A 26,753-nucleotide genomic window follows, 5' to 3' on the forward strand; every position below is an offset into this window, starting at 1 on the left:
AAATTCTAGATTGTTCTGAAGCATATTTATTTTATATATTCATTGTAAAAGAATGCGAACCTAGGAGTGTTGGGAGTGTAATATATATGTTTTCATGGAATGTCTAATATTAATAGACTTCCATCGAGTTGATGCCGTTCTTCATCAAATAATGACAGACTTTATAAGGTTTCTGGGAAACATTAAAACATACATTTATTATTCTTTTCCGTTAAAATGAATTGAAAAAATCAGGAAGTAAATTGTGTGTAGGGATTGGTGTTTCCTAATTAAGTTTATCAGATATTTGTTTAATTAAAATTTCACAAGGAAACAGACAGGAAATATTTATGACCAAAAAAGGGGTGAACTCAATGAAATGAAAGGAAACCGTATTCGAAATGAAATGAAATTGGGATTAATGTCCTACCATTCTGCTCCTACAACAGGCTAATGAAGATGGGTATAGGTCATCTGGTTGTACGTGACAAGGAGTAGGATTGCCTGTCCAACCCCCAGGTCCGTCGGTTTTCTCCAACAGCTAAAGACCCTACGTGCAAGCGAATTATTGAAATAAAATTGAACCATGTGTTAGTCCCAAAATGACCTAGTTTGTGTCAAGTGTACATTAAACACCATCTCTCTTTCTCTCTCTCTCTCTCTCTCTCTCTCTCTGTAAAGTAGGATGTTGAAGCCCATGTCATTTGAAACAGCAGTTACAATGCATCTTTTAGTCTTGCGGGGATCACGTGGCTAAGTGGGTAAGATGCTGGCTCGCTAGCCTGGAGGTCAGGTGTTTGATCCCTGCATTAGCCGACAAAGTTCATCCAGATATTCCGGCTTGGTTTCCCCTTGTCAGTGATGCAGGACTGAGGGCCTGACAAGGACAGCTGTCTAGTGTACAAATTGGCGTGCACGTAAAGTCCCTTGGCAGTTGGAATTTGATATAAGAGTAGGCCTTAGCGCCGCTGCCCGGGCAAAATTTCTCTCATAGCACACTGTATGGCATATGCCCGTCTTCATTAGCCCAGTTTAGGAACAGTAAGACGTTAAACCCCATTTCATTTCATTTTTCATTTTAGTCTTACGCTGCTCATATATGATTTATTTCTTAAATGAAAGAAATAAAGGTAATCTATCAATGACATTTCACGAATAAAATTTAAAAATGAAAATGTTGAGGCGATGAATATCAATGATATTTTACAAATAAAACATAAAATTAAAATAGTTGAGTAAATGAATATTTAACAGTGAAGGTCAAAAAAATCTCTGTGACATTTCTGTCCCTGTTCCCAAGTATCCAATACAAATGATTTTGTTTGCCGTGAACAAAGAAAAAACAAGTGAAAATCCAATAAACATTGGTTTTAGCTGTAAATAAAACTCACAGATTCAATATGGATGAATTAAGACAAGATCAACAAGTCACATTGATAACATCTTCACAGTGTTGAGGTATTTACAGATATGTCTGATAGCTGATACTGGATGTAGACTTTGTCATTGAGTCATGTGGTGACCTGGTTTCCATCAAATGTTTGTTTGTGACAAGGAGTAGGGAGGCCTGCCCCGCCCCGTGAGTTTCCTCTAGGTGGCCTGGTTTTCTCACTTTAATAAAGACCCCTACACGCAACGAATTATTGAAATAAAACTGTACCATATGTTAGTCCCAAAATGACCTAGTTTGTTTGGAGTGGATGTTAAAACACATTTTCCTATGTCACTTTAAAATACATATCCATTGTTATTTAATTACATTAGTATTAGAAGTCATGTGATGTAGTGCTTGGTTTCACTTCTCCCTCTCTTTCTCTTTCTCTCCCTCTCTCCCTCTTTCTCTGCCTCTCTTTCTCTCCCTCTCCCTCTCTTTCTCTGCCTCTCTTTCTCTCCCTCTCTTTCTCTGCCCCTCTTTCTCTGCCTCTCTTTCTCTCCCTCTCCCTCTGCCCCTCTTTCTCTGCCCCTCTTTCTCTCCCTCTCCCTCTGCCCCTCTTTCTCTGCCCCTCTTTCTCTCCCTCTCCCCCTCTTTCTCTGCCCCTCTTTCTCTGCCTCTCTTTCTCTCCCTCTCCCTCTCCCCCTCTTTCTCTCCCTCTCCCTCTCTTTCTCTCCCTCTCTTTCTCTCCCTCTCTTTCTCTCCCTCTCCCCTCCCCCTCTTTCTCTCCCTCTCTTTCTCCCCTCTCCCTCTCCCCCTCCCCCTCTTTCTCTCCCTCTCCCTCTCTTTCTCTCCCTCTCCCCCTCCCCCTCTTTCTCTCCCTCTCTTTCTCTCCCTCTCCCTCTCCCCCTCCCCCTCTTTCTCTGCCTCTCTTTCTCCCCCTCTCCCTCCCCCCTCTTTCTCTCCCTCTCCCTCTCCCTCTCTTTCTCTGCCTCTCTTTCTCTCCCTCTCCCTCTCTTTCTCTGCCTCTCTTTCTCTCCCTCTCTTTCTCTCCCTCTCTTTCTCTCCCTCTCCCTCTCCCCCTCTTTCTCTGCCTCTCTTTCTCTCTCTCTCTGGGGGTTTGGATGGTCTGGTTAGCATGCACGCTTTGTATCATAAAGCCTGTCATTGAGTCAACTGGCGTGGTTTCGATTTCCCGCTTGTACATGATAAAGAGTAGGGTCGCCTGTCCGACCTCGTGGGTTTTCTCTGGGTCCTCCTGCTTCCTCCCACTTCTAAAGACCCCTACGCACAAGCGAATCATTTAAATAAAAATAAACCATATGTTAGTAACAAAATGACCTAGTTTGTGTCGAGTGGACTTTAAACCCCATCTCTCTCTCTCTCTCTCTCTCTCTCTCTCTGAAATATATATATATATATGATATTGACTAGCTGTTATTGTTAATTATATTACCTATTGCACGTCATGCGTTATACTGCATGATGTTGTATAATAATAAAAAAAACGATATGAAAGAACTTTTCAGTGCAAAGGTTACGCTTATTACCTGTCATCACACGATCAAATGATTGTTCGATACTCAATTACGCGATACGTCAGTCAGTGTAAGTAACAATGACGACACCAGGTAAAATCTATCATCATCTATCAACACATCAATCAAAAATACGCAACTGACTTATTCAGCTTTTGTAAAAAACTTATTAATTATTCTAAACATGAAAATTTGAAAAGTCATTGCACTTTGATATTTCTAAGATAGATATTAATCAAGTAAGGAATTTTTTCTTTGATAGAATTGACAAGAAAATGTTGTAATCTTTTCTTTATTTAATGAGAATTACTAGCATCTTAAGATTAAAATTTCAGAATGCAAATTTTTTGTAGGATACAGGATATTATATTTGATTTCTTGAAACGGCGCGCCATAAGGTCAGTGATATCTTCAAGGAACAAAACAAAATAGGGAATGACAGGTAATTATCGTAACTTGTGCATCAAAAACTTCTTTCATATCGTTTTTATTGTTATATAACTGTAACCGGCATAGGTTCTTATTGATGTCCTACTGGTTTCTTCTTATTCATACAAGGACAACTGTCTAGTCGTTTGGATTGGCCGAAAAAACCCGAGGTCCCCATGCATGTAAAAGATCAGTTGACAGTTGGAATTCGATATAAGAGTAGGGCGTAGTGCCACTGTCCGGGCAAAATTTCCCTTATAGCACACTGTATGGCGTATGCCCGTCTTCGTTAGCCCAGTTCGGAGCAGAATAGTAGGACGTTAAACCTCATTTCATTTCTTCTTATTCATAAATCATAAACATTTGATTAAGTTAATTATAGAACTTTATGTATTTTTTGAGAGGGCGGGGGGCGTAAGATTACTGATATCTTCAAGGAACAAAAATAGGGGAAGACAGGTCATCATCGTAACTTGTGTATCAAAAACTTCGTTCATATCGTTTTTGTTATACAACCATCATGCATACGTACAGTAATTAACAATATCTGTGAATGTATATATATAAATAAGTGGTTTCCCTTTGTCAGTGGTGCAGGATGGAGGGCCTGACAAGGACAGCTGTCTAGTCGTTCGGATAGGACGAAAAACCAAGATCCTGTGTATAGGCTACATTGGCATGCACGTAAAAGATCCCTTGGCAGTTGGAATTCGATATAAGAGTAGGCTATAGTGCCGCTGCCCATGCAAAATTTCCCTCATAGCACACTGTATGTTGTATGTCCGTCTTCATTAGCCCAGTTGGCGCAGAACAGTAGGACGTTAAACCCGATTTCATTTTATTTTCAATTTTATTATTAGTGTAGAAAAGTTAGAGGGTTAAAACATTCTTCCTACTATTTATCTGTCTTGTCAAAGATTCTGTTAAAGGACAATATTAGTGCCAATCATTATCACATATGTGATAGAGCTGGTTAAACACGAGAAAAATAGAAATAGTCCGTACATTCCCTTGTTTATATTCATTCTATACCTTATGAAAACATGGTAATGCATGGACTTTTTCTGTTTTTCTTTGTGTTCTCTTATCTAGTAGCAGTCAATTATTTTTATGAATTGTCAGATATCCTCTCACAGTCTCACATAACCAATCACTCGTCACATCAGTCAGTTAAATAGAGGTATGACTCGTGTTTTCCTTTTCCTTTGGCGTTCGTCACTTCCCACTCAGGAAACCTGTATTACTCAGCTATCGTAGCAATGATCTCTGTGTTATATTAATATTTGGAACGTGTTTAATTAATTCTATCACATATGTTAAAATGACTGACACCAATATTGTCCTTTAAGTGTACAGCAATAAGTACTGGGTTTTTTTTTGTCCCATCCGAATGACTATTTGCACCCCTGAGATACAAACGAATGAAGTGTTTAATATCAGTTTATTAAACAACTTATTCGTATAGAACCAGACAGCTTAAGTGTTTTACCATTAATATTCTTACCAATATTATGATGACATTACCTCAAGTTTATGTCCCATCTGAAGGACTATTTGCACTATTCTTATATAACTGTATGAAGTGTTTGATATCAGTTTATTAAACAACTTAATCGTAAAGAACCAGACAGCTTGAGTGTTTTACTATTGATATTCTTACCAATATTATGATGATATTATCTCAAATTTTTTATCCCATCCGAAGGACTATTTGCACTTCTCAGATGTAACCATGTGAAGTGTTTGATATCAGTTTATTAAACAACCTAATCATATAGAACCAAACAGCTCAAGTGGTTTACCACCGATATTATTATCAATATTATGATGACATTACCTCAAGTTTTTTGTCCCATCCGAAGGACTATTTGCACTCCGTTTGAAGTGATTAATATCAGTTTATTAAACGACTGAATCTAATAGAATTAGATCGCTGATGTGTTTCAACATAAGTTACCTTTGATATTACCAGAATTTTTTTGTCCCATCCGAATGACAATATGCAACTGTCGGATATAAATGTGAAGATTTTAAAATCAGATATTTGATGTTTTTAACATATTTTACCCTTACTATTACCGTGACATTATCAGACTTTTTTTGTTCCATGAAGTTTTTAATAATAGATATCTGAGATGTTTTTTGTCTCATCCGAATGACTATATGCAACTATCAGATATAAATGTGAAGATTTTAAAAATCAGATATTTGATGTTTTTAGCATACTTTACCCTTACTATATCACCCTGACATTACCAGACTTTTTTTTGTTCCATCCAAATGACTGTTTGCAATGTATGAAATTTTTAATATTAGATATCTGAGACATTTTTTGTCTCATCCAAATGATTAAATGCAAATCTCAGATACTGGAAAAATTTTAAAATCAGATATTTTTAGCATACTTTACCATTACTATTACCATGACATTACCTGACTTTTTTGGTTCCATCCAAATGACTGTTTGCAATGTATGAAGTTTTTAATATTAGATATCTGAGACATTTTTTGTCTCATCCAAATGACTAAATACAAATCTCAGATACTGGAAAAATTTTAAAATCAGATATTTTTGATGTTTTTAGCATACTTTACCATTACTATTACCATGACATTACCAGACTTTTTTTTGTTCCATCCGAATGACTGTGCAATGTATGAAGTTTTTAATATTAGATATCTGAGATGTTTTTTGTCTCATCCGAATGACTAAATGCAACTATCAATTACTGGAAAATTTTTAAAATCATTTATTTTTGATGTTTTTAGCATACTTTAGCATTAATTTTTCCATGACATTGCCAGACTTTTTTTGTTCCATCCGAATGACTGTGCACTGTGTGAAGTTTTTAATATTAGATCTCAGAGATGTTTTAACATACTTTAACCAATATTATAATGATATTATCTCAAGTTTTTATTATCAGAATATCGTTTGAACATTTCGCACCAGGAGATAAACTACCTGTTGCCGTGATAATGTCAAGATAATAGTGATGTGTAATGCACATGCCAAATATTTCATTTATCATAAAAAAAAAACCTTCCACATGCCAAATTTATCTTGGCATCATTTTATAAAAAGTATTAAAAAATAAGGTCAATAAGAAGCAGATGGAATGTGGGTGTATGATGTTTACAACAACAAGTATAATAAGAGTAGTCCCATATTTTGTTATGGGACGGAGGACTTGGTGAGGGATAGCATCTTGTTGTTCGGATGGGGCAAAAAACTGAGGTCGTGTGTACACCTTGGCGTTAAATCCTGTTACTCTCTGTGTCTATCATTGAGTCAACTGGCATGGTTTCGAGTCCCTGGTTCTTTGTGATAAGGTGTAGGGTCGCCTGTCCAACCTCGTGGGTTTTCTCCAGGCCCTCTGGTTTCCTCCCACCGTGAAAGACCCCTACGCGCAAGCGAATTATTGAAATAAAATTAAACCATATGTTAGTCCCGAAATGACCTAGTTTGTGTCGAGTGGACATTAAACCTCATTTCTCTCTCTCTCTCTCTCTCTCTCTCTCTCTCTCTATAATATACCTAGGGTGTCTCCTCTTTCATTGAGTGGCTGTTAAACCCCATTTCTCTCTGTGTCTCTCTATAACATACCTATAGGGTGTCTCCTCTTTCATTGAGTGGCTGTTAAACCCCATTTCTCTCTGTGTCTCTCTATAACATACCTATAGGGTGTCTCCTCTTTCATTGAGTGGCTGTTAAACCCCATTTCTCTCTGTGTCTCTCTATAACATACCTATAGGGTGTCTCCTCTTTAATTGAGTGGATGTTAAACCCCATTTCTCTCTGTGTCTCTCTATAACATACCTATAGGGTGTCTCCTCTTTCATTGAGTGGCTGTTAAACCCCATTTCTCTCTGTGTCTCTCTATAACATACCTATAGGGTGTCTCCTCTTTAATTGAGTGGATGTTAAATCCCCCTACCACCCCCCTACCCCCCCCCCCCTATTTTTCTCTGGGGCCTCTCATGTAATTGAGTGCTGTATTATGAGAACCAAAGTTGAATACAAATGAAAAATAGTGTTAGCATTAACAATGTCGTCGGTAATTTTTTATCTCGTGTAACGGTATGTTTTATTTGAGTCATCAATAATGTAATGGTAGTGGTTGCCGACGCCAAGCAGGCCTCCAGTATTTTGTATCTTGCCATGAAACACTATAATTATAATCCATTAAAATTCCCACAAAACATCGCTTCTCATTCAAGTGTAATAATTAACAAACTCTTATTCATGAATACCATAGAAAGAATAGAATATTCGAGAATGCTCAGTGGGACTAACATTATACATGAATTTATGAATAATAAATAGTTCTCACTGGTGTCGGTGAATTAACATTTATTATCGTGGAATGAAGTTAATTGACAAATGTAAAAGTCTAATATGATGCCAAAATAATGATGTACAAAGTGGTCTCTTCCAGAACAATTTTTAAGGCCAATCCAAATAATTTTAATTCTTTAATAAAATATCTACGGTACTTGCGTCGTGTGAAAAAAGATTCTGTGCCCAGAACGTGAAACTAAAGCCCACGAGAACAACAGTCCACTAAGTTTAGATTTTTTTCTTTTTCAAAGAAATATCAGGTTAATATATTTATGAAGTATTTGGAATATTATATGCAAAGGTTTCACCTTGTCAGTGTTGTAGAACAGAGGCCTGGCAATGAAAAATGTCTAATCCTTCAGATGGAACAAAAAATGTCTCGTCTCATGGGGTGCTATTATCTACATCAGTGGTTTGGTGAAATATATTCACCATTTGCCAGCCATAGTTTATTTGTGTATTTTATTTTTTATCTATAAGACCACCTATTGCTGTGAATGTTATGTTTATAAAAGTGACAAGTTGTCTGGATGGAACAAAAAAACACTATTAGTCGTTTGATATTATCTACATACTTGCCATGGTGAGAATCATATCAATAGATGTAACAGATAAATATATTTACCATTTGCCAGCCATAGTTTATTATTTATTATCTGTGCCAAGTTGTCCAGATGGGATGAAAAATGCCACTACATCAGTGCCTAGATGATATCATTTGAATGGATAGAACAGATAAACATATTTACCATTTGCTAGCCTTAGTTTATTAGTATATTTTCATATCTATACGACCACCTATTGCTGTGAATGTTTATATGATGTTTGATATCGGAATCAGACTGATGAAATCAGATAGTTCTACTTCCTGTTGGTTTTTTTATCTAGCTTATTATAGCGGTTATATCTGTTACAAGAACTACATATTTTACTCTATAAATAACAAATATGACTCCAGGCCAATATTTGTATTTCCGATGTTAACATGCTAGATAATTTTATATCTTTATCTTTTCTTCATACATGAAGTTTTGGGTTGTTTTAAAAGGTTGTATCATTGAGTCGACTGGCGTGGTTTGGAATTCCCGGTTGTACGTGACTAGGAGTAGGGTCGCCTGTCCAACCTCATGGGTTTTCTCTGTTTCCTCTGGTTTCCTCCCACTGCTAAAGACCCCTACGAGCAAGTGAATTATTGAAACCATATGTTAGTCCCGAAATGACCTAGTTTGTTTCGAGTGGATGTTAAACCCATTTCTCTCTCTTTCTCTTTAAAAGGGTGTATCGGTAATTAGGTCTGTTTTTTATCCCTAGACATCATTAATGTATGAAAATATACCATACCTTAAAGATACCGGTGTGATTTTATGATATGTTTGCACTAACAACATATTCAAAATAATCTATCGATCCACAGTTGACTCCAAATCCCTCTCTAAACATTTTAATCGCAAGGAAATACCCCAAGGTATTAAAAAATCTAATTTCATCCTCCTTGTTTGACACATGACTTGAATGTCGCAAAAACTATTCAACCTGTTGGAGTATCTATTTGCGTTGTTTAAAAGGATGTAAAGATGATTAGGAATGTTTTTTTATCAGCACAGATTGTCATGAAAACATGCGGATATTATTCCACCGATCATAAATTGCTGTCATACCTTAAAGTGATTAAGTCTACCATGAAAATGAAAATAGATTCTTTATTTTCGATCGACTGTTTTCTTCTGGCAATCCTGAAAATAACTAAGTAAAAACTATCAATAAGCAAAGGAGTGAAGGACTGAGTCGGACCAAAATAACAAGCACTGGATGAACTGTGTCTGAGAGATCCGGAATTGAATTATGAGAGAGAGAGAGAGACTCGACACAAACTAGGTAATTTCGGGACTAATATGGTTTAATTTTTTTTCAATAATTCGCTTGCATGTAGGGGTCTTTTGCAGTGGAAGGGAACCGGAGGACCCAGAGAAACCCCACGAGGTTGGACAGGCGACCCTACTCCTTGTCATGTACAAGCTGGGAATCGAAACCACGCCAGTTGACTCAATGACAGACCTTATGATACAGCGCGCCATCCAACCCCGATGACATGGAGTTTTCAGTGTCCTTGCTAAGGTCATCTGGGTGGGTGAATAGTTTAATCTGATACAATACCTAGTTTTAGATCATTACACCATTTAAGCATGCATTTCATGGGTTCAACACCTGGTTGCCTGCCTAACCTTTCTCCCTTGTCAGTGATGGAGGACGGAGGGGCTGACAAGGAAAGCTGTCTAGTCGTTCGGATGGGACGAAAATCTGAGGTCCCGTGTACACATTGGCGTGCACGTAAAAGATCCCTTGGCAGTTGGAATTCGATATAAGAGTAGGCCGTAGTGCCGCTGTCCGGGCAAAATTTCCCTCATAGCACACTGTATGGCGTATGCCCGTCTTCATTTGCCCAGGCTAGGAGCAGAACAGTAGGACGTTAAACCCCATTTCATTTCATTTCGCCTAACCTTTCAAGCAAATACTGTTGATTAGTCTTAAGAATTGTCCCTGTGATCATAACCTCACCCCATGACCCCGTTTTGGCTGCTAAGCTGACAGCGCCTCAATTTTATTCCGGGGGGTGCTTGTGTGTTTTTTGGGTGGGTAGTCAAGTTTTCTCCCATCCCTGAATCCTGCACATCATAATCTGGTTAGCTTGAAAGGGTGTTAATGTTAATCCCACTCTCTCCCTTTCTCTCTCTCTCTGGTAATATACTCCCTCTCTCTCTCTCTCTCTCTCTCTCTCTCAGGGTATTTGTATATAGTAAATTGTTAAATTGTTGATGAAATAGTATACATATGAGTGTATGTTGATATATGACATATATAATAATATCATCAAATCATTATATACTATTACAGATCAACATTCCATTCTAATACTTTAAATATTTACATTGATACATTCCATACCTATATAATCATACAGTTAGGTGTCAAATACACAACATATATATGAAATAATAATAATATCATAGTAGTTTGATATTTCAGTTAAATATAACACTGACATGAACCAAATAAAATTGATTCAACAAATAGAGTTTAATAGATGCATATGCTCTAAATACACAGAATCAGTTACATAAAGATACACACTTAAACATACATTATGCAAGAGCTAAATCTGACTATTTCAGGTCTTTCTTTAGGTCTGATATGTTATCTGAATTATTAATTAGAGATTAAATAACTTATCCAGACCATAATCAACTCTAGATGGCATTGCTAGCCTGCGATCTTTAGTGGATTATGAGCCGATTTACTGCATAACTTTCCTTCACGATTTAACGATTAAATGGATAATCGAGACTATGCTGTTTATCTAATAATGATGATCGATGCTTACGGAAATTGCCTTTACATTTTCTAATTTTTAACGCTACACTTGAGTTATATAAAGATTCACTTGAGTTATATAAAGATACACTTGAGTTATATAAAGATATACTTGAGTTATATAAAGATATACTTGAGTTATATAAAGATACACTTAATCAAGTTATATAAAGAAACACTTGAGTTAAATGAAAATACACTTGAGTTATATAAAGATTCACTTGAGTTATATAAAGATACACTTGAGTTATATAAAGATTCACTTGAGTTATATAAAGATACCCTTGAGTTATATAAAGATACCCTTGAGTTATATAAAGATACACTTGAGTTATATAAAGATACATTTGAGTTATATAAAGATTCACTTAATCAAGTTATATAAAGATACACTTGAGTTATATAAAGATACACTTGAGTTATATAAAGAAACACTTGAGTTAAATGAAAATACACTTGAGTTATATAAAGATTCACTTGAGTTATGTAAAGATACACTTGAGTTATATAAAGATACACTTGAGTTATATAAAGATACACTTGAGTTATATAGACACTTGATGTCAGTTGTCTTCTATATGTCAGTTAAGTTACATAAAAGTACACTTCATAAAAGTACTGTTGTAATTGTGATATATTTTCATCTTATTCTGCTCGTAATATTGGCGCTATCTTTGATAATTTTATGCTTATGGGAGCTCAAGTAAATAATATTTGTAAATTGTGCTATTTTAATATTAGAAATATAGGTAAAATACATAAATGTGTAACTGTAGAGGCCACTAAGTCACTTGTTAATTCTCTGGTCACTTCTTGATTAGATAACTTTAATTCACTTTTAGTTGGTTTACCTTTAAAGCTTATAGATAAATTACAAAAAGTACAGAATACTGCGGCTAGACTTGTTACTTTAACTAAGAAATGTGACCACATAACTCCTGTTTTATATAATTTACACTGGTTACCTGTTAAATATCAAATTGATTTTAAGATTTTATTACTTACTTTTAAATGTTTAAATAATTTAGCTCCTGTTTACCTCTCAGATCTTTTAGAACTTTATACACCTGGCCGAACATTACGTACATCAGATAAACTACTTTTAAAGCCTAAAACTGTTCAACTAGTCTCCTATGGTCAGCGCTCTTTTAGTTATCAAGCACCTGTTTTATGGAATAATCTACCATTTAGTTTAAGATGTTGTACATCTCTGTATTCTTTTAAAAAACAACTTAAAACACATTTATTTAATCAGGCTTTTAACTGACTCTGTATACAATCGTTAACATGCCCATAATCTTGTTGTTTATGTGTGATTTACATTGTCACTTTGTAAAGTGCACTATAAATATGCTGTAATAATAATAATAAATAATAATAAAATTACACTCAATGCGAGTTCAGTTCTATTAAGATACCGTTGATCATGTGAATAGAGTTCTATTAATGTGGTTTCTGTGAATAAAATATTGTTTATAAAAATAAAAAATGAAAATTAGAATGTAAAAGATCACTTAATAGCATCGGAATCAAAGTAGACAGATCATCAAAGGCATACTTCTAGAAAAATCATTTTACAGATAGAAGATAATTAACAATTGTGATCTATCTGTCATGAACAACTATTTTTAGGTTAAAATTAAACACAAATTGTTAACATAAATATTTTTAATAGCGGGATGTATACTTTCAGTAAAAATGATGTTGTGCAGACATGTATCTGTTTTTTGTATTCATTGTGATATCAGCGTCCATGTTATAATATACCTAGTATATCAGTAGCCATTATATATTAACGTCCATGTAATAAATAAGACAATAAAAAATAAATATTCTGATTATCAGGTAATCCCAAAAATGAAATAAAATGAAATGGGGTTTAACCGCCTACTGTTCTGCTGTGACTAGTCTAATGAAGACGAGCATACGCCATACAGTGTTCTATGAGGGAAATTTTGCCAAAGCAGTGGCACTATGGCCTACTCTTATATTAAATTCCAACTGCAAACGGATCTTTTACATGCACGCCAATGTATACACGGGACCTCAGTTGTTCATTCCATCCGAACTCCTAGACAGTTGTCCTTTTCAGACCCTCCGTCAGTGATGCACGTTACAAGGAAAATGTGCTTGGACACTCAGATGGGATGGAAAACCGGGGTCCAGAAAAGAACCCAAAGCAGTTTTGGAATTTGAAGTACTCAATGACCTATATAATACATGATTAATAATTTAGATGAGATATATCTACAGGTTATTAGTAATAATCTGATGTAACACTCTATTTCATCAGTTACCACCCTTCTTGTGAAAACTAATTAACGATCTCTGACCAAGCTTTCCATCATATTCAGTTCTAGCCACGTTAGCGTGCTCCAATTCTGGGATAATGAAATTAACTTGGGCTAAAACAGACATTATCATCACACAAAATGAACAAGTACCGAGTAATCTACTGAAGAATTTGAACAAACGCAATCGATTGTACCTATAACTAATATTTTTAAGTAATTTGTGAATGAAAAATAAAATGGCTTTATTTGTTATGACACAACTTTTTAGTTATAGTATCACGAAATAACGACTAACGAACAATAATTCAATTTACTTTGCTAAATTGATTAATTATCTAAATAACTGTGTCACATTTGGTGTTTTTTAGGGAGAGTAAATATAGTTTTTGTTTGGTCAAAATTCCAAGGCCACTTGTTCATTTATTATTCATCAGCCGTAATTAAAGTAACACATTACAGTTAGATCAAAATAGAAGATTAATTTTGAATAAAGGAAAATTATATAAATGATAACATAATAATAATTTGTATACGCCCACATTGAAATGTGGTCATATATTGTCGTCGACCCTGTCCGTCCATCCGTCTGCCCATACGTACGTCAGTCTATCTGTTCATCCACAATTTGTTTGTGGACACTCTACAGGTCACAAATTCTTATCCGAATTTGACGAAAATTTAAATATAGGTTTATTTCCATAAGATCTCGATTGGTTTTGATATTGGGATGTATCGGATTGAAACTTCAAGGATTATGGCCCCTGACTGTACGAAAAATCACGTTTTTAGCTTATGGGCACAATATAGAGGTCACAATTTTTCTTAGATTTTGATGTATGTTCATAACCCGAAGATCTTGGTTCCCCTTTTGATATTCACGCATATTGGAACATATCTTCCTGGATAATCACATTATTTTTTTAGCTCGTTCCCTGTCCATCTCTTGCAAAATGTGGGTGCATCTTGCATTGCAACCGCTTGTTTTGTTGTATTATAAGGTCTGTCATTGAATCAACAGGCGTGGTTTGGATTCCCTGGTTGTACATGACAAGGAGTAGGGTCAGCTGTCCAACCTCGTGGGTTTCCTCCGGTTTCCTCCCACTGGTAAAGACCCCTACTGGCAAGCGAATTATTGAATTAAATTTGAACCATATGTTAGTCCCGAAATGACGTAGTTTATGTCTCTTTTTCAGCTTAGATTAACATTACTATTTAATGCTCACTTTCCTCTTCTCTCCCCTCCCCCCTCTTCCCTGCGCTGCTTTCCCCAGCTCTCTCTGTCTAACGATATGTTAGTCCCAAAATGACCTAGTTTGTGTCAAGTGGACATTATACTCTCCCTCTCTCTCTCTTTCTTTCTTCTCTCTCTCTCTCTCTGACACAAATTAAACAATAGAGTACATCAGAGAGTATAGTGTTGTCTCTCCATCATGGCTCCTGGTTTCAGTCAGGGGGGGGGGGATGGCCGAATGGTTAGCACGTGCGTGCTGTATCATAAGGCCTGTCATTGAGTCAACTGGCGTGGTTTCGAATCCCCGGTTGTACGTGACAAGGATTAGGGTCGCCTGTCCAACCTTGTGGGTTTTCTCCGGGTCCTCCGGTTTCCTCCCACTGCTAAAGACCCCTACGAGCAAGCGAATTATTGAAATAAAATTGAACCATTTGTTAGTCCCGAAATGACCTAGTTTTTGTCGAGTGGACTTTAAACCCCATTTCTCTCTCTCTCTCTTTCAGTCAGGGAGATTTTACGATAGGAATACACCTACCTACCAACACAATCACTCATAGGAATCAAAATGTAAATGATTGATAAAATTAAACATCTATTTATTGTATTGGTGCAAAATCAGTGTTAAACATTAAGTCACAGCATATATAGATTAGCATGAGGTCCCAAGGCTCATGGAGGCCCTCGAATAACTGCCTCTATTCCCATGCGTTTAGATGACCCTGTTTTCAGTGATATTTACCAGTTGCTAATTGTGACTGATATTGACTGACTATCGGACTTGTCTGTCAGTCACTTTACAAGTCATAAAATTATAATAATAATAATAACAATAATAATGATAATAATAATAACAATAATAACAATAATAACAATAATAATAATAACAATAATACTAATAACAATAATAATGATAATACTCAATTTATATAGCTCAAAAATACTTTAGGGCAGTTTCTATTGCTGCACAGTCCTGGGCCTGTAAGGATACAGACTTAGAATCTCGGTCAATTGATTTATTGGAAGACCAACAACTTGATACACAGCAACCATTTCTGCTTCATTTCACAAAAACAATATTTTATCTCGGGGGAAACCTGATGAACGTCATGAATTACAATAAATACATGCATCATGGTTTCACAAAAATAATATCATTGTGGTAATATATTCTGTAATAAAACAACAAATATATCAATTCACACAAATGGCAAATGTAAAAATGTGCCATTATTTTGATTATTGCGTAAAAGAATTAAAAGCATTCTGTAATTTTCTTCTGTTAAAAAAACAAAACTATTAGAGACAGGAATGGGTGACCCATGACTTTGTATGATGAACAAGATCCAGACCAGGTCCCTTACAAACAGTATTTATATGTGTGTTCGAGGGAGTGGGGGGGGAGGGACGGGGCTCCCAGTGCTTCCGAGTAATATTGGGCTGTGTAGAATAGGTAGAGGTTAGGTCCTTCATGGAGTCAACTGGTGTGGTTTTGATTCCCTGGTTGTACGTGATAAGGAGTAGGGTCACCTGTCCAACCTCATGGGTTTTCTCCAGGTCCTCCCACTGCTAAAGATCCCTACGCGCATGCAAATTATTGAAATAAAATTGAACCATGTGTTAGTCCCAAAATGACCTAGCTTGCGTCGAGTGGACGTTAAACCCCATCTCTCTCTCTCTCTCTCTCTCTCTCTCTCTCTCTTTGTATTCCTGATTGTTTTCAAATTTGAGTGAAGTCTGTGTCACTACAGACCCGGGACTGTACAGCGCAGTGGTGCACACTATATATACTCAGAAACAATATAAAAACTGCGGAAATGCACTGCTGTTTTTATTAGAGGTAACCAGTGTATGTTAATAACAGGCCAATTGCCTACACATGAACATGAACAGTTCATATGGGCGGCTTATCTGACGGCCCCATTTCACTTGCAAAGAGATAAGCTGTCAAAAGTGAAAATGGACGTTTTTGATTTTTGTCTTAATATTGAGTAATTGCTCCACCAATCCTCAGGCATTCATCAACCCTTCCTTGAAGTGTGAAATTTAAAAATGAACCCCTCCCACGTGTATGGCGCTTTTGCGTGTCGCATGTGCAACTCAGTGGTTCTGTTGGGGCAATAAGTTCTTCATCTGTGAATATACTCTCAAAGCATGTCAAGTGTCCATGACTATTTATCATATGACAACCTGCATAGGCATTTGCATTTTAATATCCCCTACTTTTTTTTTTAACAGTATATATTGTTTTGTGATTTGCTGTGATAGTTATATAGAATACAGAATTGTCTGCAAAAATATAAAAAATAACTGATTTCTATTCTTTCTTTCATATTGTTTTATGACTTGATTTTTTATGATAACAATAAAACTATATTGTTAGCAAAAATATCAAATGTAAATTATTTATTTCCATTTATTTTCTTCCATTTACTGTGATATAAACTGATTTAATATGATAGCTATAAAAATATATATTAATCAAGTATTTATGTTAGGAAATTAGTAAAAAAAACAATAGAAAATAATAGCTTGTGAGGTAATGTGCCAATAAAGTAGTGTAATGTATAATATAATATAATAGCCCATGGTGTAATGTGGTATATAATATAATAGCCCATGGTGTAATGTGACAATAAAGTAGTGTAATGTCTGATCGTAAAGCGAGGGGGGAGGGGTATCAAGTTTGATGTAAGGTCTGGAGGATTACATGAGCAAGTGATAAAATTAAAAGATCGGAGACAATATTTCTGCTGATTTAGGTGGATACATGAATAGGATTAAAGTGGATTGAGGCCAACATAGTGGCAATGCTTCTTACGTTTGTTCTATTATCCTCCCCCCCACCTTTTCCCTGGCCGTCAGAACTATAGTGGGGCAGGGCTGCAGCTAATATGCAATAACAATTTGGCACGCTGGGCCGACAAAGAAGCCTTAACCATAGAGAATCTTATGGTTGTATTCTGCAATGTTTTACGTAGTTTCACTGTAAAATTGAAAGATTATGCTTAGACTGAATTGGTTAAAGAAGTGGACTATATATTGAAATGGATTCAGTCATCTATTTGTTCGTCATACATTTTTGAACATCCTAACTCTCCTTCTAATGGAGGCAAAATATTCTAACTTGATGTAGATGTTTAGATGTATATTAGGTTTCGCTGTGAAATTTTATAGATGGTGTTTAGACTGAATCGTGGAAAGCAGGAGACTATTGGGTTCGGTCATCTGCTTATCTGTTTGACCGTCTGTCCACCACATGTACACCTATAGGAACATACGAACTCTGCTTCTAATAGAGACAAAATATTATAATTTGGTGTAGATGTTGTGGCGCTTCTATTGAACTGACAAATCTGATATACTTTTGTATTGAGCAATATGTGTTTGAAATTTGCGTTCTGTTGTTATCTCGGTAGCCATCAAATAATAACATTTATTTGTGATGTAATATTTCATACATATACATCAGGACACGGAACACCATTTCCATAGATGTTGTTATTTGATGGACACAGAGATAACAACAGAACGCAAATGTCAAATGCATAATTCTCAATACCTAAACATATCAGATTCATCGGTTCTCCAGAAGCGCGATGATGTTGACCAGGTGAAAGACGTTGAAAAAGATTGATATTGAACTTATTCTGCTCAGGTTTATTAAAGTGGTAAGCAATTTGATTGGTCGAGAATACAGAACACTGTAACTTTGATTCTAATTGAGTGAAGTTCCCCGGTTTTATTTTATTTTGCTTTCTTTATGGGAATCGGTCAAGGTGCTAACTGGTGCTATGTGGTTAGTGTTTGGGCTGGGGTTAGTGCTAAAAGGCCTAACCCTAACCCTGTGCTGCCGAAAGATCAGTAGATGCACATTGTTCTATTTAAAATTCTCGTGCTCTGCATATGTACTTAGTTTTATTGTGAATTGAATTTTCAGTATTTTAATGGCTGTTTCTTTTTTATACTTTCAGGTGGTATGGATAACGAAGACCAAACAATCCAGAACGACCAGACCAATGGAACGAATGGAACTGGTTCTGAGGGATTTTTCGGTTCGTCCAATCCCTTCGATAGTTTTGGCTCGGCACTTTCTGGGGCTGCTGACAGTATCAAGACAGGTTTTGAACAAACGAAAGAAGGCCTGATGCACAAGATGGAGGACTACAAAGAGGACGTCAACCACTTTGGAAACGATTTAAACAAGCAAGCATGTGATTATAAAGATGACTTTTCTGAAAAAGCTGAACACATTACGGATCAAATCCACGGCTTTGGTGATAAAATTAGTGATGCAAAGGATAACTTAGCTGAAAGCATGACAGAAAAGACCGATTCTTTGAAAGAAAGCTTCACGGAAAAGACCGAAGATTTTCAAGGAAATGGAGAAGAGTTCGGTAAAGTTTTAACGGAGAGTATGAACGAAACAAAGGACGATTTTAGTGAAAAATTTGACAAGTTTGGCGAGAACATTTCGAACAAAGCTGAAAGCTTAAGTGATAACGTATCTAATCAGGCTGAGAGTTACGGTGAACAATTTTCAAATCAGGCTGAAAGTTTTGGTGATAATATTGAGGATCAAACGGATTATATCAAGGAAGGTTTCCGAGATCGATCTAACGATTTTAAGGATAATATCAGTGACTATGGACAAACTATTTCAATTAGTATCACAGACAAAGCCGAAGATGTTAAAAGTGGTTTTAGTGAATTCAGTGAAACTGTTTCTTCAAAGGCTCAAGATGTAAGGGATGATGTGGGTGATTTTGGAGAAAGTGTTGCCACAAAGACACAGGATCTCAAAGAAGATGTTGGAGAATTTGGAGATAGTGTTACTACTAAAGCACAAGAATTTCAGGATCATGTTTCTGAAAATATCTCTACAAAAGAACAGGATTTTCAGGACAGTGTTGGTGAATATCAGGAAAAAGTTTCCGAAAAAGCACAGGATTTCCAGGACAATGTTGGTGGATTTCGAGATGATATTTCTGAAAACATCTCCACAAAAGCACAGGATTTTCAGGACAATGTTGGTGAATATCAGGAAAAAGTTTCCGAAACTATCTCTACAAAAGCACAGGAATTTCAAGAGAGTGTCGGTGAATTGCAAGATGATGTTTCAGAGAATATCTCTGCAAGAGCCCAGGAAATCCAAGATAATGTCGGAGAAATAAGTAAGGATGTTTCCGACGACATCTCCACAAAAGTACAGGATTTGAGTGAAAGGGTTGAGGACCATCAAGACAATTTTGCAGACAGTGTTTCAGAAAAAGCCAGTGATATTAGGGGAAATGTAAATGAATTCGGTGAAGACCTTTCTGGGGAAATTGTCGGAAAGGCAACAGAATTTGGAGAAGGTATTGGTGAATTTGGAGCCAGTGTTACTGAAAAGGGTAAGGAAATTTCTTCCGAGTTGGATGAAAAAGCTGACAGTTTCAAAGAAAACATGACAGAATTGGGGGATAATGCACTTGATCAAGGAAAAGAGTTAACAGCAGATTTCGAAGGTAAAACAGTAACATTTGGAGAAGATATTTCTGGTAGAGCCGAAGGTTATTCTGAAGATTTCAGAGAAAATATTAGTGACCAATTTGAATCTATTTCTACAAAGGCACAGGATCTGGATGAAAGTTATGAGGATTATGAACAAGATGAAGATGAATTTAAGGAAAATGTTAATCAGTTTGCTGGAAATCTTGCTGATCAACTTTCATCTAAGGCTGAGGATGTCAAAGAAAATCTGAGCCAATTTGCAGACAACATTTCCGGAAGAGCACAGGATATGAGAGAAGATGTAGATGAATTTGTGGACCAAACGGCAGAAAAAAGTATTGAAATGAAAGACAATTTTGGAGAAAGAGCAGAAGCTTATGGTGCAGACTTATCAGAAGCAGCACAGGATCTCAAAGGAAATGTTGATGACTTTGGAGAGTCTGTTGAAGAAGCAATAGATAATAAACAAGCGGAAATGGTTGAAGGAGCTAAAGGATTTCAAGATGATGCTGAAGATGACCTTTCCCGTAAAGCCCAGGGCATAGTAGCTAATGCACAACAATATGGACTGGAACAAGCAAATGCCATGGAAGAACAAATAACTGGTCTGGCAGACAAGGGATCTGGAAAGATAGACAGTTTGACTGACTTTGCAGATGAACAGAAACCAGACATCATTGATGATATAAAAAATTTTGATGAAAACCTCTCCAATCAAACAGAAGAATTTGAGGATAACATGAATGGTTTAAACCAAGATAATGATCTTGCAGAAAGCATGGGTTCTGTAACCCAAAAAGTTGTGGATACTGAGAGTGATGATATCGATGTGGACAATTTGCCTCAAGCTGTGATCTCTGGAACAATAGATGCTATTGGTGAAACTCTAAAAGAAGGGTATGAAAAGGTTGCAGCACCAGTGGAAGCTGTTGTGACTGAATCAGTTGAAAAGACTTCAAGTGAAATTCATGAACAGGAATCATTCGATGATGAAACAGATGAAGATATGGATGCACCTGCAGCATTAACTGAACCAATAACACCAGAACCCCAACAAAGTGAAGGTGGATTTGGTGAAACTATTTCAAATGTCACAAGTACAATCAGCGACGTTGTTAGCAGTGGAGCAGAAAAAGCAGCATCAATATTTCAGAGTGAAGAACGTCCAGCAGAGGTTTCTGCACCTCAAACAAATGTAGAGCCAATAGAATCAGAACCCGAACAAAGTGAAGGTGGATTTGGTGAAGCTATTTCAAATGTCACAAGCACAATCAGTGACTTTGTTAGCAGTGGAGCAGAAAAAGCAGCATCAATATTTCAGAGTGAAGAACGTCCAGCAGAGGTTTCTGCACCTCAAACAAATATAGAGCCAATAGAATCAGAACCCCTCAAAAGTGAAGGTGGATTTGGTGAAGCTATTTCAAATGTCACAAGCACGATCAGCAACCTTGTTAGCAGTGGAGCAGAAAAAGCAGAATCAATGTTTCAGAGTGAAGAATGTCCAGCAGAGGTTTCTGAACCTCAAACAAATATAGAGCCAATAGAATCAGAACTCCAAAAAAGTGAAGGTGGATTTGGTGAAACTATTTCAGATGTCACAAGCACAATCAGCGACGTTGTTAGCAGTGGAGCGGAAAAAGCAGATTCATTGTTTCAGAGTGAAGAACGTCCAGCAGAGGTTTCTGCACCTCAAACAAATATAGAATCAATAGAATCAGAACCCGAACAAAGTGAAGGTGGATTTGGTGAAACTATTTCAAACGTCACAAGCACAATCAGCGACTTTGTTAGCAGTGGAGCAGAAAAAGCAGCTTCAGTTTTTCAGAGTGAGGAAAGTCCAGCAGAGGTTCCTGCACCTCAAACAGAGGTAGAACCTGAATCTCAACCACGTGAAAGTGGAGTTGGTCAAGCTTTTACTGAAGCAACAAATAGTATTGGAGACTTTATGAGCAGCGGAGCTGACAAGGCTGCATCATTATTTCATAGTGAGGAGACTTCTGCCGTAGTTCCAGAAGCTGCAACTTCACAATCTTTGTCTGATGAAAGATATGAACAAGATGAGGATGAGATTGAGGAAGATGATTACACAGATGATGAAGTTTCTGTTGCCAGTGAGAAAGAATCAGCAGGATTTTTCAGTGGAATATCAAGTGGTCTAACTAGTCTAAAGGACCAGGTTGTCAGCACAGGCAGTGAATTCATCCATGATGCTAAAGAAACAATCTCTGGAACTGTTGAAAATGTCAGTGACAGTGTAAAGGATGTTTTTAACCTGGAATCAAAAGTCAAAGTAGAAGATAAAGACACAGAAGAAGTTACTGAGAAACCAGGAATGCTTTTGAGTGAAACTGATCAAATTGAAAGTCCTGTTGATGAGAGTCCTGTGGACATTAACACTGGAACCAATATCGACATAATGACTAGCAGCATTATTGGTGCAGAACAGTTGGAGACTTCTGTAGATGATTCCAAAGCAATAGACCTTGCAACTAATTCTGTCCTGCAACAAGGTGATCAAAGACAAATCCCTGTTGATGACGTTGATGACATCGAAGCCATGAATAAATCTAATGCTAATGTTGGAACCAATATTGACATTATGAGCTCTAGCATCTATGAACCAGGCATGGAAGATGAAGGGGATGAAGTGGAAGTGATGGATGAGGAACCAAATGTACAGGGTGGAACAAGTGATTTGATGAGTTCAAGCCTTTATATGCCCAGTGAAAATGAAATGACAGGAGACATTGAGTCTGAAAGGACTTCGTCAACACAAAGCACAGAGGAAGTCATACAGAGCACTGAAACTAATGAACCAGAGCATACTTCAATACAAAGCATAGAGGATGCCTCTAAGAGTGAATCTTCAGAGCCAGAGCAGATCTCAATCCAAAGCACCAAGGAAGTACATGAAGATTATGAAGACTCTTTGCAACGGGATGTTATGCCACCTGAACCATGTGAAATAGCGCAACCGGTTTATGAAGAACCCCGAATTCTAGATGATCAACAAATTCAAGAAGAAACAAAGGTCCAAGAAAAAGAAGAATCAATTCAAGTAGATGAACCAGTCATCGAGAAGCCAGTACAACAAGAAACAACAGAACCAAAAGAGGAAGAACCTGTGCAAGTAGAAGCACAGGTGCCCCTTAAGAAGACTATTCCAGAACCCAGCAAAGAAAGTAAAAAGCCCAGTTCCAAAGCTTCTACTCCTAGTCCTAAAAAAACACCAGTACCCGCAAAACTTCAAACTAGTCCTAAAAAATCAGTGAAAAGTACAGTAAAAAGCACTGAGAAACTAACCAAACCACTGAAAAGTCCAGATAAATCCCCGAAAAAGCCAGCCCCTCCTAAAACTGTAACAAATGGCACAGCCGAAAAAAAGAAAACCCCAACAAACATTTCGTCTGTAACCGAACGTCTTTCACAACCTAAAGTGCGCCATGAAATCTCACCAGTTGTTTCAGAAGCAACACCAAGATCCCGACCAAGAACAATAGCACATAGCCGAAGATCTGGGGGTAAGATCATCATGATTTTTCTTATTCTTCTTCATCAATCACTAAAACAAGCCATGAAATTATTTTATTACCTGGTTATTCCCCCAAATATAAAAAAATACCATAGAAGGCTTTTAATCTTTGGGGGGGTGGATGGCCGAATGGTTAGCACGTACGTGCTGTATCATAAGGCCTGTCATTGAGTCAACTGGCGTGGTTTCGATTTCCCGGTTGTACGTGACAAGGAGTAGGGTCGCCTGTCCAACCTTGTGGGTTTTCTCTGGGTTCTCCGGTTTCCCCCCACTGCTAAAGACCCATACGCGCAAGTGAATTATTGAAATAAAATTAAACCATATGTTAGTCCCGAAATGGACTAGTTTCTGTTGAGTGGATGTTAAACCCCATTTATCTCTCTTTCTCTCATTAATCTGACACAATTGGTAAGCTTATTGACATGACCCGAATTATCAGCGAGTTGATTAATTAATAGTATGGCATATGATTGACATTTCATTGTAAAGGTTAATCTAGGCTATATACAATTAGAATTTTAAGATTTTTTTTACGCCAGTTCTCAAAAGAATCTCCAGTACCCCCAAACGTTATTTCCAAAATTATCGTCAAAAAAAATTTTAATCGCCACTTTAATATTTTTATCGCAAATTGCGACTGTGGCATTCTTGAACAATATTTAATTTTTGCATTTGTAAGAGCTAAATCTGCCTATTGCAGGTCTTTCTTTAGGCCTTAAATGTTATATAAACTATTAATTAATTAGACATTTATTAACTTGATAAGACCATAATCAACTCTTGATGGGATTTTAAGTAGATTAGAATGGTTCAGCCATTTAATGATTTAATTCAAAAATCGAGAAGTGAGGCTAAGACTCGAATGACCAATACAATGGATACGATCAATGCACACATCTTGTCAAAACCACAACTATTGATAACTTCACTCGGAATAAAGTAACATGAATGAAATTTCCAATATATCCATTTTGAATTTTCTACTTTTGAAATATTATAGCGAGAACGGAGAGTTCTGTATCTAAATTTTACATAATGCCCCTTTAAAGTAGCAAAATTAAAATATCAAGGGTAGATATTCTCTTGGCTTGACGGGGGTTGGATGGCTGAATGAAAAAGCGTGCGCGCGCTGTATCATAAAGTCTGTCATTGAGTCGACTGGCAATGTTTCGAATCCCCGGTTGTACGTGGCAAGGAGTAGGGTTGCCTGTCCAACCTCGTGGGTTTTCTCGGGGTCCTCCGGTTTCCTCCCACTGCTAAAGACCCCTACGCGCAAGCGAATTATTGAAATAAAATTAAACCATATGTTAGTCCCGAAATGACCTAGTTTGTGTCGAGTGGACTTTAAACCCCATTTCTCTCTCTCTCTGAATTTTACATAATTCCCCTTTAAAGTAGCAAAATAAAAACATCATGGGTAGATATTCTCTTGGCTTGAATTGAATTAGATTAAAAAGAGGCCCATCAAAAGATGTTCCCAATATTTATAGGTGGCACTGGCTTGCTCCTATTATCTGCTTAGCTTGTTTCTATCATTTACACTGATATACATTCAACTTTCTCCTGAGGGGTTTGATGGCCAAATGGTTAGCAGGTGCACTTTGTATCATAAGGTCTGTCATTGAGTCAACTGGGGTGGTTTCGATTCCTCAGTTGTGAGTGACAAGGAGTAGAGTCACTTGTGCAATCTCGTGAGTTTTCTCCGGATCCTCCGGTTTCCTCCCACTAGTAAAGACCTCTATGCACAAGCAAAATATTGAAATAAAATTGAACCATATGTTAGTCCTGAAATGACCTGGTTTGTGTCAAGTGGACATTAAACCCCATCTTTCTCTCTCTAATGCAACATTATGAAGATGAATTACCAATTGAGGGGAGACAACTCCAGTATTATTCCTTACCGGTACATTGAATACGTTTGTCATTGATTTGAATTTCCAATACAATAATGGCTTAACTAATTTCAAATTAAAGAGATTCCTGAACTTGGCAACCAATTTTTTTGTACTAGGTGCAGATTCTCTCTTGAAATTTCTGATGATGACGTAGTATGATGTATTCAATACATTCTTCATTAAGACAGCGAGAGCGGTAGTCAGTTGTACGGGTGGACATGAGATATGTACACTATGTCTTTCTTTTTAGTCGATTTTTCCCACCCAATCTCACCCATGGTCCTTTAGTTGTGTTGATCCTCTTGCGTTCAGATCTATCGCATTATTGCTCCCCAATACTTAATACTTCTGGAAGCTGGAGGAATTGACATGCTGAGGATTGATGCATTGCCTGAGGTAAAAATACCTTCGAATAAACTGGTGGTCGTCATTTGAGTGATTTCCAACCCTTGTAAGCTACAATATTAGAAAAGTTGAATCTCTAAAAGAAATATCAGTCCAAAAATGGTTCAGTTCCATTTAGTTTTTACAAATATATGATGAATTTAAAATATAGCAGCATTCGGTAACTTCTGCAGATGACATAAACAAGCCAACACCACGTAAAAATATTTGTGTAAAATATTTTTGATTGGACACATTTTAATTCAATTAAATCCAGGCTGGGAGATTATCTACTGTTCTTAATTTAATGTTAGATAATGAATTTGAGGACCTTTTAACGTTCATTGAGCCGTGAAATATTAGGTATTTTCCAAAAATTACCCCAATGGGATTGCCAACTTTCAAGGCTTTCATTGAATGATCAATTTGATATTTTATATTATATTTTATATTTTATATTTTATATTTATATTTATATTTATATTTATTTATATTTATTTATATTTATTTATAGTTATTTATAGTTATTTATATTTATTCATTTATATTTATTCATTTATATTTATATTTTATGTTTATATAACCTATTTTATATTTATATTTATATTTATATTTTATATTTTGTAGATACTCCAGGTTATTTGGCTGGAACATTAAGCTCTAAGGTTAGTAACTATTTTCTTTTAGTTAAAAACTATACACACTGAGAACTACTAAGAGGTCAATCCCAGCCCTTATAGAAAATTATGTCTTGGGTGTTATCTGTACGTCTATCGAAAGAAAATTAATTTCTCGACTATTACTTGGTATTACCGCGTTAAAATTGTAAATGAGGTGCATGAATTACCAAGGTTATCTGTACGTCTATCGAAAGAAAATTAATTTCTCGACTATTACT

General features: G+C 36.5%; 1 protein-coding gene across 1 annotated transcript in view; it reads left to right on the forward strand.

Moving 5' to 3' along the window:
* Nucleotides 1-26,753, forward strand: part of LOC126821628 (FK506-binding protein 5) — a 68,010-nt gene that overhangs the window by 31,063 nt on the left and 10,194 nt on the right. Inside the window, exons 2-3 of the mRNA XM_056100897.1 lie at nt 18,526-23,565; nt 26,483-26,520. Of these exons, the coding sequence (XP_055956872.1) occupies nt 18,526-23,565; nt 26,483-26,520 (5,078 nt within the window). The remainder of the gene's footprint in view (nt 1-18,525; nt 23,566-26,482; nt 26,521-26,753) is intronic.

This window comes from Patella vulgata, chromosome 5, assembly GCF_932274485.2.
Source record: "Patella vulgata chromosome 5, xgPatVulg1.2, whole genome shotgun sequence".
NCBI classification, from domain to species: Eukaryota; Metazoa; Mollusca; class Gastropoda; family Patellidae; genus Patella; species Patella vulgata.